We start from the raw sequence: 18,651 nt of genomic DNA, 5'->3' as shown, positions 1-18,651 counted from the left end.
CCCCCCCACCCACTTCGCACTGCCACTACCATCCACTACACCCCACTCCACCCCACCCTTTCATCTCTTGTTATTATCAGCTTCAGCCCAGAGGACGGCCCCGGCAGATTTCATCCACAGATTCATTTATCTGTCATCTGTTGGGGTGTTGCCTCTCGCTTCTCCCGTTCTTCCGCCCTCTCTAACCCTGCACTCGTCCTTCTGTCAGTCTGTTTTCTCTCAATTGCATGCCTTTCCTTCCCTCTTCCTCCCTCCATCCGCCCTGCGCTGAAAGAGAGAGGGTGAGAGGGAGATAAACACTTGGACTAGACGGCGGGCTGGAATTAGCATAGAAATGGAAGTTTGGAGTCATTCCCCAGGTTCAGATGAGCAGCTCTCCTCCTCTCGGCACAGAACTGTTAGCAGGACAGAGTGAGTGTGTCTGAATGTATGAGTCTTGCATACACACACACACACACATATATATATATATATATAAAATTAGGTGTTTTATTTTTATTTTTTCAAAGACCTGCAAATACTTCTGTCCAATCCCACACTAAGTTACATATCCAAACAGACAAACAGGTACCCGCAGTGCTGAAACACACTGTCTGACTCGGACAGGCCCCGTATCAACACACAGCTGGGCTGCTCTCCATCTCCCCGACTCCTCACTGTTTAGTAGCAGCAGACACAGCTCCAGTCCAATGAAAACCAGTCTGACTACTTAGTGCTGGATGCCCAACTGTCACAGCCCTAGACCAGAGAAAATGCTTCCAGCTCTTGAGCGCCTCTATCAAATCTCTTTGTTCCGCTTCCATTATGCTGTGTTCAGAGCCCAACCATCGTAACTGGCTGCCACAGCGGCATCCGGGCCCAACCATGGCGCACACATATACAAACACACACACATTCACACACGCTCATGCGTGCACAAGAAGAATCTGGCAGGCTAAATACAGTTGAGTCACACTTAGTCTCCACGATGTGTTGTGGTGCCAGCTCTAGTATTATGGAGCATTTGTGTGCGAGTATGTGTGTTTGTCCGGCGCAGGAACATAGTCAGTTCCTCCTTTCCCTAATTTCTCTCCCACAGGAACTGTAAAGGGAAGGACTGTTTGCGTATGTGTCTGCCTGTCTGACTTGTATGTTTGGTCTTGTATTGCTTGGGTTGTCGCCACACATACGTCTATACACACACACACACACACACACACACTCACACAATCTCACACACTGAACCCTACTCTCCCTCTGTGCTGGCTCCCTTTTTAGGAGGTGGTGCTGTACTGTCTGGAGAATAGAGTATGCGAGGTGAATCACAGGGACTACGCCGGGTACTGTGCTCTCCATGAGGCATGCGCCCGAGGCTGGCTCAGCATAGTCCAACACCTGCTGGATTACGGGGCCGACATCAACTGCAGTGCACAGGATGGCACCAGGTAAACAAACGCACTCATTCATATGCACACACAATCACAGAAACGTGTGCTTGTATAACCTCGTCTCCTATGTGTTATGAAAACATCATGGCGTATTCTACATGTCCTAATAGGACAAGCCAGGGCTTTGTCCTCAATTAAGTAACCTCATGAGAAAAATTCTGGGATTGATTTATTTATTTATTTATTTATTTTTAAGAACATGTTCTTGGCAAGAGTAGTGATTTGAAAGATTAACTGCACTTTTACATGGGAAAAGTCAACTACTTCCATTTCCTTGCGGTGTATTAAAATTTACAGTAGGGGATCTGTTCTAGGAGGCTGTACACAGGTCTTAAAGGTGTATTGTGTAGCAGTTAAGCTTTTATTTATTAGCAGATTTGTGACATTGGTAGTATTACAGAAGCCAGGTGAGACCATTGCTGAGAAGAATGGCAGTCTTATGAATCTATAAATTGTATTTCAGTTTATGTCCCACTAGGTTTAGAGTTTAGGGGAAATCTGTATGTGTTCTTGTCACTGAATCACAGAGGCTGCCAATAAAAGTATCACCTCAGTATTGCAGTTCCTATGACAGTGATGCCACACACGGCACAACCTTTAGTCAAGTCAAAAACAACTACCCACGCAGATGTTGTCAGTTCTGTTCCTATTTGGTTATTGCTAAAAATGAATGTGCATTTGTGTTGGTCTAGACCAATTCATGACGCTGTGGAGAATGACCACCTGGACGTGGTGCGAGTCCTGCTGTCCTATGGCGCTGACCCTACCCTGGCCACATATTCTGGCCGTGGCCTCCTCAAGATGACCCACAGTGACAGCATGGAGCGCTTCCTCACTGGTAAGATCCCAGCTGGCTTTCCAGTCTAGTCATAGAAATTGTTTAGACTGGAATTTAGAAATACACAGGTCATGAGTTGCCAGATTAGACCGACTGTGTGATTTCCTGGCTTTCCAAAAAAAGTGAGGACTCTGGGATTTGAGGACTTCTATTTCGAGCAGGGATTCCCTTGCAAATGATGTCAATCAGAAATAATGAAAATTAAATCTCATCCATCCAAGCACTCCGAATCTGCAACTGCACTGCACGCACATGCATCCGTTAAGGATAAGGCTGATGTTGTTGAGTTTGACCAAAGTCTTACAAACAACATGCATATATTTTTATCGTTTTATTAATGAAAGTTACAAATGGTGGGGAAGTCTGATTTACGTCAGGAAACCCCAGATAAAAACATGCAGAGGACCAAGTCTCTTTTTTCTTGGTTTTCTTTTTTGAGTCTAAAACCCAGGTTGAAATTAGTTTCTATTGTTCCTAAAATGTACAATACAATTGTGTTTTCTCATTTTTTGTTTTGTAACGATTGCATTAGTAGAAAATGTTTTTCCTCATGCAGACAAAATGGAACCCAAAAGCCAGGAAATTTAAGTAATGTGCCTTGACCACAAATCATTAAATTACAAATGCTTTAAAAGGAGGTAAAAGGCTCGTAGACAAAGGGTTATTTTAGACAGCACGAGTGTACATCGAGGTGGGGCAAAGGTAAATTGTCGAAAAGACCGGTCAGCAACCCAGTTCCCAAATGCCCCAGTCTTGGCTCATTCACTGTTTGCTGTTCTTTCTCTCCTCTGACCTCTGTGCAACCTGTTGGTATGAGTCCCTCTCTTTAAATCCTCATCCTCCACCTCCCAACCGCCACTAGACATGTTCAGATCTGTCATCCCGCTTCCCCTCCGGACCCCCCTCCCACCCCGCCTCTCCCCTCCCTTGACCACCTGTTAGACAGGGAGTCTCAGCCCGCCGGGGTGCGTGCTGCTGCCTCTGAGCTCCTCTATCTGGTTACTTAGCAACGCCAACTGTGTTTGCTCAGCGTACGTGCGGAAATGGGCTTCGCTCTGGCTGGAGACTCTGCTTTTGAATGCGTGCGTGTGTCTTTTCACAAGGCTGCCACGCTAGAGCCTGACGCGGTCTGTTTAGAGGACTCGTCCGAATGTTTGTAGTTAAACTGAGACAACACCACGGGTCTACATGAGGAGGAAATGAAACACACAGAGACACAGAAACGCACACTTCCTTCGTTGCTGCATGCTTAATATTACATGAAGACCTAACTGGGTAAAACCAATTATCTGAGGCTTTAGAGAGAAGAGACGGAGACGGCTGAAAAGAACGTAGAACGGGGGAAATGAACAGGTGTAAGTTCACGGTCGGAAGAAGAGTGAACAGGTTTAGTGTAAAAGGGAGATTTATATGTAGTTGGCTAGAAAGATGGTGTCGAATTTTGAAAAGAGCGTGGATGGATAGATCGATGGCTGCTAGATTGACAGAGCGGGGGAGAGAGGGAGATCGAGCACCGGAGAAAATGAGTGAGAGCGAGCGATTGCTGCCCTCCCTCCACCTGGTCCCACTCATCTGGAGGCCGTTAATCCCTCCAAACACACGCCAGACGCCCCACGCCTCAGCACTGGCACAAAGCCCAGCTCTCACTCTGCGAGTGTGTGTGTGTGTGTGTGTGTGTGTGTGTGTGTGTGTGTGTGTGTGTGTGTGAATGAGTGCGAGTGCGCGTATGTGCAAGTGTGTTCACGCGCATGCTGAATACACACTTTGCTCTCGCTGTGTGTGCTTACCCAGCTCCCTCTGCTTGTTTGTTTCCAGCCCGCTCGCTCTGTGTGTGTGTGTGTGTGTGTGTGTGTGTGTGTGTGCGCGCGTGCGTGCGTCTGCACTCAGCGACTGTGTGTGGTTCTTGTTTGATTCCTGGCAGCCGTCTGTAGCCCCGCTCTGAACTGAGCCAGCTCTAACCCAGCGGAGACAGTCGCTCTCCTCCCCCGTGGTACAGCCGCTGGCCCCTGACCATCGGCCCCCACCCACCCACCCCTCCTCCCCCAAAACATTTGCTCTGTTTGTTTCTCTTTTCTCTCTTGACACTGCCCCTCCTCCTCCTCCTCCTCTATTTTACCGCACTCTTTATCCATTTTTCTGCTGTAGTCTCCAAGGGCAATTGTATTTGCCCTGTTGCCTGTCCCCAGGGCTCCAGCTCTTGAATAACCAGCTTCACTCCTTTCCTCTCTCCATAGATTATTTTGCTGACCTTCAGGGCCGCTCAGATGACGACCCAGGGCTTTATTGGGAATTCTATGGCAGCGCTGTGTGTGGTGAGTACTGATGAGTGCTGTGTATGTGATTCTTTTTTTTTTTGCTTTTTTTTTTTTTTTTTTTTTTTTTTTTTTTTTGCTTATAAAGTCTATTTTTTTAAGTATCTTCAGTGCCATCTAGCTTTGAGCAATACATGTCTATGCATCCTTGCATCTAATGTGGATTCTCACTAAAAATGATCCATGTGTATTTTTATTGTGTCAGAGTCTAGCGAAGAGGGCGGGATCTACGACATCCTGGCAGACCCACCAGGCCCAGAGGATGAGGATGAAGATGATAAGAGGGAGGTTTTTGAGTTTGAGTTCTCCGACCGACCTCTGCTGCCTTGCTACAACATCCAGGTGTCCCTCTCCCAAGGGTGAGCTTTGATCTCAAGAGCAGACACACCTGTTTTAATTTCTCACTGCTGACTCTCATTCCTAAACATTGGTTGATTTTTGTCTTTCAGGCCAAGAAACTGGCTGCTGCTGTCTGATGTGCTTCGCCGGCTGCGGATGTCAGCTCGTGGTTTCAGACAAGCCTTCCCCCACATGGAAGTGGTGACGGTGGCAGAGGCAGAGTTTTACCAGCAAGCCTCTCTGTCGCAGCTGTTCTCCTGCCCAGAGGAGCTGGAGGGTTTCCATCCTGACAGCAAGGAGCTGTTAGACCTGGTGGAAGACAGCGCCGAGCTGGCTGCCCTGCTGGGCTCCACACTGGAGTGTCTGGACGACCGCTGGGACCACCCAGGGGACAAACTGAAGGACAAAATCAAGGCTGTTGGCAAGCTGGGCTCATCCTGACCCCTGGAGCCACTTAACCTGGACCTTGATCCTTACCGACTGCAGTTTGCTTTAGAACCAACCAGGGGTTATGATGATATGCCTTAGCCTGACCCTTAGCTCCTGCGCTTCGGCCCTGCTCTGGACCAGCACTGGTGCACTGTACAGATGGACTGACCTGCTGGCTGACCGGGCTGCTCACATATTTCCCTCCGTTAACTGAGGATCAATAAATTTGTGGCTCAGTAAGCTTAATAATGGTCTTATTTTTATAAATTAATATATGTATAAGTAAATAAATAAATAATATCAAGAGATTTTTTTTTTTTCTTTCGGATGTTGCTCACGGCTCCTCTGAAAGATTTTGTATGGCAACAGAGCGTAGTCGTGTTGTCAGCGATTGGATGGAGTGTGTGAGCGCGCACATTGTCCATGTGTGTAGCTGTACAGGATAGTACTGAGACTGTGCTATTGAATGTGGTATTTGTGTTTATAGGAAGCACATGATGTCCTGTTCTTTTTTTTCTTTTTTTTTTCTCTCCTCAGACTTTAGCACTCGCTCGAGCCTCAGGGGCTGTTTTGTTGTATTTTTTTATTTTTTTTTTTCAATGCTCAGATTTTGCTTCCTGTTTAGTCTGTAATTTAACATGCAAAACTACAAAATTGTTTGTATAATAAAGTTTTAAGATAATGTTGATATTCACCCTTCGGCACAGAGCTTGTATATAACAGGGAGGCTACTGCAGTAAAGTAATTTTTGGTGTGTTCATTTTTGTTTTAACTTTGTAATTAAAATATCTCATAATTTGTATTTATATTTTACAAAAGAAGTTGCTTTAAAATAAATATACAAACTGCAAGATGAAAAGTGGGTTCTGCTCCTCATTGTGTCTGTTGGTGAATTAAACTGAATTCTGAGACGTTTTGCTGGCTGCTCTGTCAAATTAATTTTTCTTGCCTCATTATCGTATGCGCCGCTTGTATGTCTGCAAGGTGTGTTCACCAACAAAATCCTATATTGCCATCTTTTGGAATATCTTTGTATTGTAGGCGTCACGCAGTTCATTGCTGCAGACATGACCAAATAACTCACGATCACCCATTTGCTGCAGCTGTGTCCTGAAAAGCTTGTGGCTTGCAGCGCCCTCCGGTGTTCAAACTGTTATTAGACGATCAGCCTTCAGAGCTAAATTCTGCTTCTTTTTTCCCCCCCTCCTTTTTAGGTACTGTTTAAACAAATGTTTTTAAACAATTTCAAGCTAAAAATTGCCATGATCACTAAAATTGAAAAATCCAACATATCTTCATTACTATTTAATATGACTGACCAAAGGGAATTTGTTTTGTTGTCGGCATCAAAGCAGAATTACCAACAATGCAAAGTGGCCTCATGCTCGCTGTGTGTTAATATTTGGTAATTTGGTTTGGGGAAATGCACCACTTCATCACAATAGCAGCTGAGTTGAAACGCATTAATGAGCCATATGTTTACATGTTCAATACTGTAGCTTAGAGACAGAGTAGACACTGTCCTGCTGCCGTAAAGACTCACTACCACACAAAATCCATGGCTCAAACTATATACTATACACTATTTGTTTTTGGTCTTTCATGGGATTTGTTGACAATGAAACAAAACTATAGAATACTGGCAGCAATGTCCTTTAAGAAGTTTAATTTTTCTGTTGATTGTGTTTACATGGAACATTGGGCCAGGCACTGGTTGTTATCTTGGGCCAGATATCAAAAGGGTGACTGGATACATACACAATGCATGGAGTAGGATGAATGAGGGGTTCAGGTCAGAGCTGGATCACCAGGCAGGAAACTGCCTCATGGGGCCCAACACCCCCAGTGGTGCCAAAAGCCGTAGGTTCACCTAATATCAACTGGTTCTACAGTTAATGAATTTCGAACCACTTAAATGCAAGATCAGCTAAGATTGGCCATTGTTACTTACAATGCTCTGGCACTGGTTTTTTAGAGCGGCAGTGTGTCAAATGTTCTAATATTTTCTTTTCTCCTAACCCTTTTATTATTTTAGTTTGTATAGTGCTCATTTATATCTATTTGTAAACACAGTTTGTTTTATTTTAAGTAATCAACACTTGGGACAAGGTGTTATTATTCCAGCATAGGAAGTTTATTTTCATTATCTATTTATTAGTCTGACAGTTCACTTAATTGATTAATCATTTAGGTGATAAAATTTAGAAAACAGTCATGCCCATCACAATTTGTACAACCATTGGTCCAAAACCCTAAGACGTTCAGTTTTACTATGATGGATGTTAGAAAATTCACAAATACTCAGAAGTTGGAACTTGTGAATGTTTTCAACGTTTGCTTTAAAAAGGACATAAACAATTAATCAACTATCAAAAATTCCAATCAATTATCTGTTAACCAACTGATTAATCGGCTCATTTCCGCTCTATAGAGTACTGGGTGGTTTCTTGGTGTCCAAGGAAATAATGAAACTGACAAGTATAGTAGGGGTGAGTATGGTGGCTGGCTCACTGGACCCCCAGTTGGTTAATCTGTCCATGGTCTGCATCACATCCTCAATATGCCTTGAGTGTATGGATCAACCCTTGATCTTTGCTCGCATGAACGTGTCCAATCAAGCACTGAAGATCTGGGCTGCTGTAGAGAAGAAACATAACAGCTCTGCAGCAGTGTGTCAGCATAACAATCTGGTCGAGCTTCAACAAAAATGATGACTGAACTAAAGGCGAGCCACACGAGGCAGATAGACTCCAAATTAAATTCCCCTCTGCCCAGTATCTGCAGAGTGGGTGCAAAGAGATCCATGGCAGGCTGCCAAGAGCTGGGCCAAAATTTAGGGGGGGTTTTAGTTGATCCACAAGCTGACAATGGAGCTTTAGAGAAGGACATGGAAAATCCAGTCCCTCAGGGCATAAATAAACCCCTGGAGAAATCCTCTGAAGAAAGAGAGGAAGCAGACTAAAATCATCATCAGGTCCCAGGATAATCTTAAGATTTATTTTTATGTCGAAAAGATTACTAAGAATGTGCAACATGAATGCTCATTTTATTTCACTGCAGAGTTAAGGGAGCTTTATGAAGTGAAGGCCGAGCTTTATAGCTGCTGTCTCCAGGCAGAGAGGAGTTGCCCCATTTCACATATCCAGGTAAAGGTCATGGAGTGAAAAGAGGCTGTCAGTGAGCTAATTGAGATGCTGGGGAAAAAAAAGAGTTCAGCCTCTCAGACCTTAGTTTCTCAGCCCATACACTAAAGTCACAGAGTCATATCCTGAGGCTGAGGGTGCAGGAGGGTCACACTCAGCGTCAAGAGCTGCTCTTTGACTAACATCCCTCTTTACTGAGCAGCAGGATGTAATTTTAGAGATAAAGGCTTGGCTCTGAATATAAGCCTCTAATAACCCGCTATTATCGTTTATAAATGGATGTCATCTAAGTGAAAAAAAAAGACTAAGTTTCTGTGAGGCATTCATTTTACCCAAGATTACAATTTATGGTTGTCACCCACTCTATTGTGAAAGGTTTTTTTCACCTGATTGTCAATAAGATGCACTATAGTGGTGTCAGGTAGCCCTAAAAACTGTTGTTTATGTGCAGCTCTATTTGGTTGTTACTATGTGGTTCATGGAATTCCTCTGCATTATTTAAGTGCTCCAGAAATAAATTTCGTGAATTAATTGTTGTATGACGTGCAGCTGTATGCAAAGGCTTAAGCACCCTGACTGAGCCTTAATTAACTCATTAGGACTTGTACAGCAGATCAAGAATTGTCATTAGGAATAGTCTGCTGATGACATTTCCAGAGCTGAAAAAGTCTCTGACTCTTTCCTACCTTGTGGTAAAACTCAACAACCATGGGCTCCTCTAAGCAGCTGACTAAAGGGTCTAAAAAGGAAGCTAACTGATACCTACAAAGCAGAGGTGGTCATACAAAGAAATCAAAGCGCTTTCAGCTTGAAATTTCCACTGTCTGAAATGTCATTAGGAAACTTCAGTTAAATGGAACTTGGGAGTCAAGACAAGATGTGGAAGAATAAGAATCGTTTGCATCAGCTTTCAAGGCTTAATTTACTTCCACTGCTGCAGAAAAGCAGTAAGTTAACCCATTAGCCTACTTGACCCCTGGAAAAAGATATTAAATTTACATGACTTTTCACCTAAACTGTGTAAGGTTATTCACATGACCTGCTTATATTTCAATAAATACTGGAAAAATATAGAAAATATATTGGCATTCTAAAACTTTTGACCCGTAGTGTGTGTATGTATTTTCCATCGGGAAACTTCTCTAACAGTTCCAAAATAAAGAGGGTGACACTTCCAACAAGTTCAAGTAGTACGTCGTAAGTAGTCGTTTTAACAAATGTGGTAGATAGTGAGTAGAAGAATAAAAATCTGTGAATTAATTTTAAAATATTTTTTCCTGCAAATATAGTTCTGTCAAGGAACATTTCATCTTATTAAAAGTTGTGTTAAACATTGAAAATGGAAGAAACAATCAATCAGAACTTCCCGAAAGAATATGCATAGTAGAGAGGATATGGACATACATACATAAAAGAAAAAAAAAAAAAGATGTGACACACAAATAAGGACAATGAAATAAAAAATATTCCAAGTATTTCTAAAAGGATAAAACAAAACTAAATACGCAGGGGTACCAAACAACAAATTAATTAATTAAAAAAAGAAACACGTATTTATTATTTTTATTATGCGTCAGATTTCGTCACGTCATTCTTTGCTGCGTCGTGACGTCGGGTCAGCTGATCTCTGCCAGAAAGAGGACGGAGAAAGATGTCGCTGACAAACTGGCGAAGGATGGAGGCTGTTTTATCCGTGCCGTTTGTCCTATGCTTGCTTGCTTCAACCGGTAAGAAATGTGCAACGACGGATCAGGTCATGAGTCGCTTTTTGGGAGAGGTCCCCCACCCTCGCTCTTCCATTTATATCTATCACGATAGCGTCATGTATCCACTCTGGATCATCGTTAGCATCGCCCTATAGCTTGGCGATCATTCCTCATGTTTGGTCTGATATCGTCGTTTTAATATGAACGGGAATATGTGAAACAATCGTGTTGTATTAGTCGTATTTTGGATATTTAATCAAGTTGAGATATCTACATCTTGGTTATCGAGTGAAGATCAAAATGTTAGCTTGTTGCTAACATTCCCTTAGCGCATTAGCAAACCGTAAAAGCTAGCAGTGAGGACGAGGTTGAGGTTGTATTTTGTTAACTAATTCGTTGAGATAATACAAAACTGGAGGGAAACTGTGCATTTATTTGCTTCCTTGTAGTTAGTTGCTAATTCACAAAAGAGTGCCCTGTCATGTGACTGCCTCTAAACTGGTAGTTCCTCTTTAACACTCATCAGCTCCCTGTCACGGGTTTGTGCCTCCATCCACAGCGCTGTGGAGTTGATGGTTTATCTTTACTCACACCCGTGAGGTCCAGTCAGGCTTTTGCTGAAAAAGCTGGTGGTGCTGTTTGCTGTGACCTACAATTAACATATCAGTGAGAATTAATTATAGCGTTACAGTGACAAAAGTCACATGGCTTCTCATTTCAGAGGCCCTACTTTCCATTATTGCAAAACAGCCCAAATAACTACTGATGAAGCTGAACTGGCTAAAGGCTCAATTCAAATATCTGCCTCAACTGACAATTACCTGCATAGTAGTAAAACTGAACAAAATTAAATTATGTGTTCAAATTCACTCCATTGTTCACCCTTTCACTATTTCCTATCAATTAAACACTTTATATTCTACTTAATAGTGGGCAGTAAAAGGGTATTTTGGACACTTATGAGTCATCACTGGCATGTAACGTGACTAATTTAAATTTTTCTATCAAGAACAAAGCATTTTACATGGGATTTCTTGCAAAATGTAGTATACATGCCCAGGACACTTCTTTTTGTTCCTTTTGTGGGGTTGTCATGTGTAAATGACTCACAGAAAATTGAATCATCAAAAATGCAGAAAGTAAAAGATTAAAAGGAAGGGTTTTTAGACACATCCTAAGTAATCTGTAAAGAATTTTTTTAACACTGGCCAACACCTTAAGACAAATGAATTTGCAATCTTTTTGGCACGTCAGTTAGCTTGAGAAAATACATCAAGCTAACTGACTTGATATTCTGACTTTGTTCTTTTCCAGGTTTTTCTTGGACTGACAGGCTTCTCATTCTTCCCACAGGTGTACATGGGGACAGCTTAACAGTGCTGCAGGCTCCAGAGTTTGTGTCCTTCCAGAAAGGAGACTGGCCTGTCTCTGGAGAGAAGATCCCTGACCTGGTGGCTTTAACCATGGGCTTCTCTGTTCAGGAGGTGCTTTGTTATTTTAAAAGAATGCCCCGCAATTTTAATTGTCTTGTCTGTATACAGAAGTAACTTAAGCTCATTGTTGTGCTAGTGTAGTCTTTGTTTACAGATGTGTGTTCATTTGTGCAGGATCTGTCCTGGCCAGGCCTCCAGGCTGGTCTGTTATTCCAGCGTCCCCGGGCTAACGTACTTGTGGTGGTGAGAGGAGTCGATAGCTTGGCCCTGCCTCAGAGTGTGGCTTCCTACCCATTGGAGAATGTGAGTCAGACTGGAGTGGGGCCTTATTTGGATGTTTTGCACATCAAATGTATGACTTGGTGTAAAAATAATTGAAGGATGGAATGTAATTAGAATGAGCTGGCTCAGTTTTTCAGTGGGTCATCTTCTTTCTTACAGCCAGTACCCTTCACCTTGGATAGTGTTGCAGAGACGGTGCACTCTCTGTTTGCTGAGGACACCCCTGTAGTGCTGCAGCTGGCCCCTAGTGAGGAGGTAATGAAAGTATACTGAGACTGAACAAGGCATGCTTAACATCTGTGAAATCGCTCTTAAGGTGCTCATGAGTTATTTTTTTACAATCTGTCTGTTGTATCTCTCAGAGGCTGTATATGCTGGGCAAGGCCAATGCAGTGTTTGAAGACCTACCAGTCACCTTGCAGCAGATCCGTGCCCGCCTGTCCCAGGATGGCTCTGTGCTGGCCTCCCTGCCCCTCAACTCCCTCAGCAGAAATGCAGAGGTCTGTTTCTATGTGCAAAACCGTATCCACACAAGGCCTTACTGACTTTATGTATCTCATTTTTGAAGAGCAAGATAGTGCTGCGTCTGTACCCTCACCTAAGCAAAATCCTTTCATATGTACAGTACTTTTCCATGACAAAATTGTGACAGTAACATGACATGATGTTTTTTTTTTTTTTTTTTTAAAGATCATACTCTTTTTCCAAACCAGGGAGTTAAAATGCATATACTGGTGCAATTTGTCTTTGAAAAATATAATGGTACCATCATATCCAGAATGTTTGTGGCTTTCACTAAGATAGAGATCATATTCCCCTGTCACTTACTGAGACCTTGTTTTTGACAACTTAACTTCTTGCATTCACTACACTTTATGGGAAGTCTGTTTTGACTGTCTTACGTCTGTTTTTGCTTTTCAGGCTGATTTGCTCTTCCTGTCTGAGGTCCAAGTGCTGCATGATATCACAGCTCTTGTAAGTCAACCCAGTTTGCTGAAAGTTTGTTGTTTTTCTCCCGATCATGAGGGAAGTCTATCAGGTTTGACTCAGATGTCTTTGTCTTCTGCCCTGCTTTTAGCTGCAGAGACACAGACATTTGGCAAAGGACCACTCCCCTGACCTGTACTCCTTGGAGCTGTCTGGCCTGGAGGAGCTGAGCCGGCTCTACGGCCAAGACTCCCCACAGTATCGTGATGCAACTGCCATTCTCGCCTCTGTCTTGCAGAAGGTAAGGAGGAGATCTGAAGAAGTGACAGGCCTCATCAACACAACCTCCTCAGTCATTAATTTGACCATGTGCATGTCTTTTTCATTGTAGTTTGGAGAGGATGTGTATGGTCTCTATGGCAACAGTGCTGTGGTGGAGGTTGTGACGGTGAAGACTTTTGAGGCTCCTTTGACCAGGAAGTCCCGTTCGATCCTGCAATCCCCACAGATCGTAAGTGTGAGACGTCATTATAATTTTAAGATAATTGTCCACCTTATTTATATCAAAGAGGTCAGTACAATCCGAAACTGTATCGTGCAATACAATTCAACAGCACCACAAACAGAACTCTCCAAAATGAAGAAATGGGTGAATCAAAATGTCTCAAACGGTTTCAACAAAAACTAGACTTTAGATTTCAGTAGTTTTAGTGAGGTGCAACTAACAATCTGTCACCTGAGTGCATGTTTGAGATGTGGATATTATAGTGCCATATGTCTGCTTGCTGTCCTTTATGTCTTCTTTTGCCCAGGTATGTAATGTACGTAGTGTTTTGTAAGCCCATATGGGAGAGGTATCCCTTTGGTTTATGACTCAATGAGCATAATATCGTGCAGTGTATGATGAAAATGTGATGACATGATTGTTGTGTGATCTGTAGGCAGTCTACTACAGCTCAGGCGGTCAGCTTAGGGGCCCGGCCAAGTTCTCAGTCGGCTGTAAAAAGCTACATCTTTGCTGTTCAGGCAGTGGTTCCTGATCACATGGATTCATTTTCATGTGGCATTTATTGCTAGTATGGGGTGAGCCACACCACATGAAGTTGAAGTAGTGTCTGCAACACATCAGCAGTCAGTTTACAGCGCAATCGCAGCATGTGGAGGGGAGAGTATAGACATGAAAAACTAAGCTAATGTGCTCCACCTCAATCATTTAACTACATTTTGGGACCATAGAAATGCCACACGTACCCAGGAAGAACTGTGATTGGTCAGCATGTTTTTTCTCAAGCAAGTTTCCATGCAGGTGGAGATTATAAAAAAATATTAAGCAAAGCCTTCTGTTCTACAAAGTTTCTGCTCACTGAGCTGCTGCTCTTTATCCCAGTGAAAGAACATAAAAATGGCGATTACACAGCAGTAGCCTCCTACTCAGGAATGAGACAAGGCAAAACAGAAGTTACCTTGATGTAACAAAGTAACTAAAACAGTGTAAACACAGTTACAATTAAAGCATATTAAAATCCTGATCATATACAATAGATGTGTCTGTTGTTGTGGTGGTACTCTCAGTCTAATGCTGAACCAAAAATCAAAACCTGCACCCTTAGTATTTACGGTGTCACTGTAGTTCACCCCTTATGTCAAGTGTAAACCCAGTTTCAGTCCATGCATCTTGGTTTTTATGAGTTAGGTCTGGAACCAGGGAATGCTTTGATCATCTGCTCTAATAAAATGGGTAAGGGGAATGGAGGTGAGAGGGTGATGGGCTCCTGCAGAGACAGACCTGACAGTCATGTTAATGCATCTTATGAGATGTTGCCCTCTTCTCACGCTCACATCCTGTTGGATACTCATCGCATGCACAGAGTGGGGAAAAGGAAGAAGTCTGGTGCAGATAGCAGGGAAAAGCAGGCCTACACAACAATCCTTATATAGCTGCTGGTGTAAAAATAGGTTACGTTGTTAAAACTGTTTCAGAGTGGAGTCAATAATAGAAACATCTGTCTGTATAATGTAGTACAATTCAACAACACCACAAAAGACAGTTTCAACAAAACTGAACATTATAATCTTTATTAAGGGGGATTTATTGCACGACTGTTGTATTGCTGCATTAGTTTTAGCTATGTGTACCTAATAAGGTTGCAAGTGGGTGTAAATAGTTAAATTTGATGAATGAAAATAACTGATTATAATTAAAGTGCAGAATTATTTCAGTGGCAACTCAACTACTGCATCTCCCTCTGGTTTTGACTCTTAATTATTTGCAGAGTAACCCAGGCAGCCCATACAACCTGGCCTACAAGTACAACTTCCATTATGCTGTGGTCTTCAACATCGTGCTGTGGCTAATGATTGCTCTGGCCCTCGCTGTCATTGCCATCGCTTACAACCTGTGGAACATGGACCCAGGATATGACAGCATCATCTACAGGATGACCAATCAGAAGATCAGGATGGATTAAATCCATCAACACTCCAGCTGTCCTCTAAGATCCCTGTTGTGAATGTTAGTGTTTTGTGTGAGGTCCTGTGTAGTGAAAGAACTGTGACAGCTTGATGGGAGAGAGCGTAACACTGAATCACCTTTTTGTTTACAGCACTGATAACGGACAAAAAATAACAACATTACAGTAGTTGGCTTTTAAATTTGCCTACATAAAGCAATTAGATATCATCCTCCACTGGGGTGTACACTGAACAAATTCAGACTTCCTCCTTTCAAACACGCAGCTCACATCATTCCTTATGACTCTTCACTATGTTTAATTTCCATCCTGGTGATTGCAATTGTATTTTTTATTGTAAAAAAAAAAAAAAATATTGTAATGTCATGAAAGAATGAGATTTGTCTGGTTTCTGTGTGAAGTTTTTGTGCTTGTCTTGATATGTGAAACTGTTTTAAGTTAAATTAAATCTATGTGTATATATTGAAAATAAGAATGCAACTGTATGAGAAACTGCTGTACTCTAATTGTGAAAAGATTTGTGCAGTGTTTATTCCAGGTAGGTCCTGGTACCCCGCTTCTATTCCAAATGATAACTACATATTGGATTACGTAAATACTTGATCGTAATGTAGGTTGTTAGGATTGGATATGGATAAATGAAGCTCTGTAAATCGCAATAAAATGCCTGACAATAAATTATTACATGGATCAAATTGATTGTTGTCCATTTAAGAAGTCTCTAGCTAGTTTTGTTTAATTTGAAATTTCTTTTCAAAATAAAATTGCAAGGATATTCTCCTGGACAGTGGTCAAGAGGGGAAGTAAATTGAAGGCCAATGCCCCTAGTTTCCTTGAAAGAGCTGATATGTAACTTAATTCTCAGGAAGTTTACTGGAAAGTCGACACAACTCTGACCTTTGACTCTGTTTACCCTAATTACATAGTTATTAAAATTTTCTAGGAAATTAAATGCATTATATCTGCTTCCAAAAATGATCAAATAATTATAATTTCACTAGTTCTATTTTTACTTTTTTTCCCCCCTTGTCTAAAGATTTCAAACCGACATGCAACCCGATTGCAAAGGCGATCACTGTAGATATTACTGTGCCACTTCTCAATCCTCTTTTCTACGTAAATATTCTGACCATCACTCTGTCACATGTTCATGTTGTATTGCGTAATAGCTCAGCCAATCAGAATGCAGATCACGCTTTAAGTCCCGCCCTAGTATTATCTGCCGTATGTAATTGGTTGTGTGCTTTTGTAACAGCCATAAACTGTTTATGAAGAGCAGCTGATTCTGAAAGGTTCAGTAAATCGTGGACTTCCTGAAACGGACGATCTTATTTCACCCACAGGTTGAACCAGGAAATAAACATGGTGTGACTGTTAATAAAAGGTATGTTTGTTTTATCATTTTTTGTGAATTAAAACCGTAGTTGACCGCGCCCATGCTGACACTATGTATGTATGTCTCATAGCATTGTTTTCGTACATGTACTGTCTTCGGTGATTTCCATTTTATGCTACTTTATACTTCTACTCCACTTCATTTGAGAGACAAATATTGTAGCCTACTTTTTACACAACCACGTTTATTTTGAAGATTAATTTTCTAGTTGCCTCAGATTATGGAGTGAATACACCAATAATTATAGTCCAGTAATATGTATCATTCTGAAATTGGCCTTTCTGCATAGTGAATACAGTTATTTTTGGTATTTCAAGTATATTTTGATGGTAATACTTTTGTGCTTTTACTTCAGCAAAAATTTCAGACAGTGCTGTTTCTGTTTACTTCTGTCTGTCTATAACAGCTTTGTTTTCAAATGTAAATGTTTTGTGTGGACTGAGGCGCATATGTGAAGAAAACCTATATGAAAAACATCGTCATGATGATCCTTTAAGGCCTTGCTGTTTTGTTTTTCTTTACTTATTTACAGTACATCTTACTCTGTTTTTGTTTCACATCCCAGCTAGCATCTACGTGGTGAGGAAGATCCGGGCCTCCATTACTGAGGGAGAGCAACTGGAGAAGCCCATCATAACACCATGTAGTGCTATTGGTAAGACAATAACTATTAACACGTACTACAGCTTCTGCAAAGGAAACAAAAGGGAACAGTAATAGAAAATGAATACCCCTGTAGACTATACTATACTAACTATATGGAGCTGTGTTGCCTTTTGCATTACTGTCAGTTTACAGTTAGGTCCCTTTGTTAAGTATCAGCTGTGTTCAAGTTACTGCATGTGACATTTTTTTGTTTTCCAAAAATCTTTATGATTTTACAAAGCCAACATACACTTGATCGACACTCGAATTCCACTACGTTAACACTTTTGTTCTGTAACCTGCTCATCATCAATATCGTTGTTCTTAACTTACTTAGCCATTATGTCATGAAGATTAGTGGTATTAGGTAAAGAGAGTGTGTATGTAGGATTGCGAGGGAACATTATGCTGCACAAGTCACTGACTCACTTGGGTTTTTCTTTTCTACTTAGCTGAAAGGAGAGCGGGGCATGAGTCGGGAGGAAACACCCCAGTGGCTGCACTTGTGCCAGGACCTGATGAAGGTGTTGGTGGAGCAGCAGGCACGGGGACATCCACAGAGACAGCTGTACAGAAATGTGGCTCCTGATGTTAAAGATCACGCTGGACACTGGGACTGTAGACAACTCACTGGAAAATTATAGTTTCTCATCTTTGTACTTTTGCAGCACAAGGCAATAGTGTTATGGATGATCTCTTTTGTATACGTAACCATACACCTAAATATAATGTTAAACATTTATTTTTGTTCAAACAGAAGTGAGCAAACACTCTCTTTTGGACTGAAGTTATTCCAGTGATAATCTCAATTAAGTCTCAATGCTGCATTCAGAGTCCAGCTCCTGATGGCACACATTTAGGCCTTTTTCAAACATTTTGACTTACCATAGCAGGAAAATACACAGGTGCAACTAATAACATTAACAATGACTCTTCTCCAATTAGTTTTTGGTGGTGAGGGTAACAGGCACAATACTGTGGAGTCCTGCAATGCCACCTGAATGTGATGCAGAAAATGTATTTGGTTAGTGAAAATATTATCTGTGAGAAAAGCCTATGTTTATATTGTATACTACAGTGTTTGAAGGCCAACTCACCAACCTCTGTCCAGGGGCTGAGCAGGCCTGATGTTTCTGCTGTTGTATCAATAAATGGGAAAAAAAAAAGTTGCCACCAGGTTGATGTGTGTGTATATAAGATTATCCAAGGGCCCAATTTGTATTGTGCTTTGCTGGTGCGAATTCCCAAGCAAATCTGCAAATAACACTCTTGGTGCCCCTGGAGGTCTGGGGCTCCGGGGCAG

General features: G+C 41.9%; 2 protein-coding genes across 2 annotated transcripts in view; both read left to right on the top strand.

The window, feature by feature from the left end:
- Positions 1–6,222, top strand: part of bcor (BCL6 corepressor) — a 39,676-nt gene extending 33,454 nt beyond the window's left edge. The window contains exons 12-16 of the mRNA XM_022740110.1: positions 1,258–1,424; positions 2,120–2,265; positions 4,500–4,577; positions 4,783–4,936; positions 5,027–6,222. Coding sequence (XP_022595831.1) covers positions 1,258–1,424; positions 2,120–2,265; positions 4,500–4,577; positions 4,783–4,936; positions 5,027–5,357 — 876 coding nt within the window. The 3' untranslated portion in view covers positions 5,358–6,222. The remainder of the gene's footprint in view (positions 1–1,257; positions 1,425–2,119; positions 2,266–4,499; positions 4,578–4,782; positions 4,937–5,026) is intronic.
- Positions 6,223–10,103: 3,881 nt separating this feature from the next.
- atp6ap2 (ATPase H+ transporting accessory protein 2) lies at positions 10,104–15,988 on the top strand. The gene is made up of 9 exons (XM_022740253.1): positions 10,104–10,215; positions 11,548–11,678; positions 11,802–11,930; positions 12,069–12,164; positions 12,272–12,409; positions 12,831–12,884; positions 12,988–13,137; positions 13,228–13,347; positions 15,110–15,988. Exons 1-9 carry the CDS (start codon positions 10,140–10,142, stop codon positions 15,302–15,304), a joined length of 1,089 nt encoding a protein of 362 aa, XP_022595974.1. The 5' UTR covers positions 10,104–10,139; the 3' UTR covers positions 15,305–15,988.
- The last annotated feature ends 2,663 nt before the right edge of the window (positions 15,989–18,651 follow it).

Source organism: Seriola dumerili, unplaced genomic scaffold (assembly GCF_002260705.1).
Source record: "Seriola dumerili isolate Sdu_G_001 unplaced genomic scaffold, Sdu_1.0 BDQW01000052.1, whole genome shotgun sequence".
Classification (NCBI taxonomy): Eukaryota; Metazoa; Chordata; class Actinopteri; order Carangiformes; family Carangidae; genus Seriola; species Seriola dumerili.
This window is presented reverse-complemented; position numbering and strand designations above follow the sequence as displayed.

Excerpts from the sequence above, each read along its gene's own strand:
- atp6ap2 (XM_022740253.1), top strand. The coding sequence starts at position 10,140 with ATGTCGCTGACAAACTGGCGAAGGATGGAGGCTGTTTTATCCGTGCCG. Across the intron at positions 10,216-11,547 it reads ATGCTTGCTTGCTTCAACCG|GTGTACATGGGGACAGCTTA; the intron begins GTAAGAAATGTG and ends TTCTTCCCACAG. Across the intron at positions 11,931-12,068 it reads CTTCCTACCCATTGGAGAAT|CCAGTACCCTTCACCTTGGA; the intron begins GTGAGTCAGACT and ends TCTTTCTTACAG.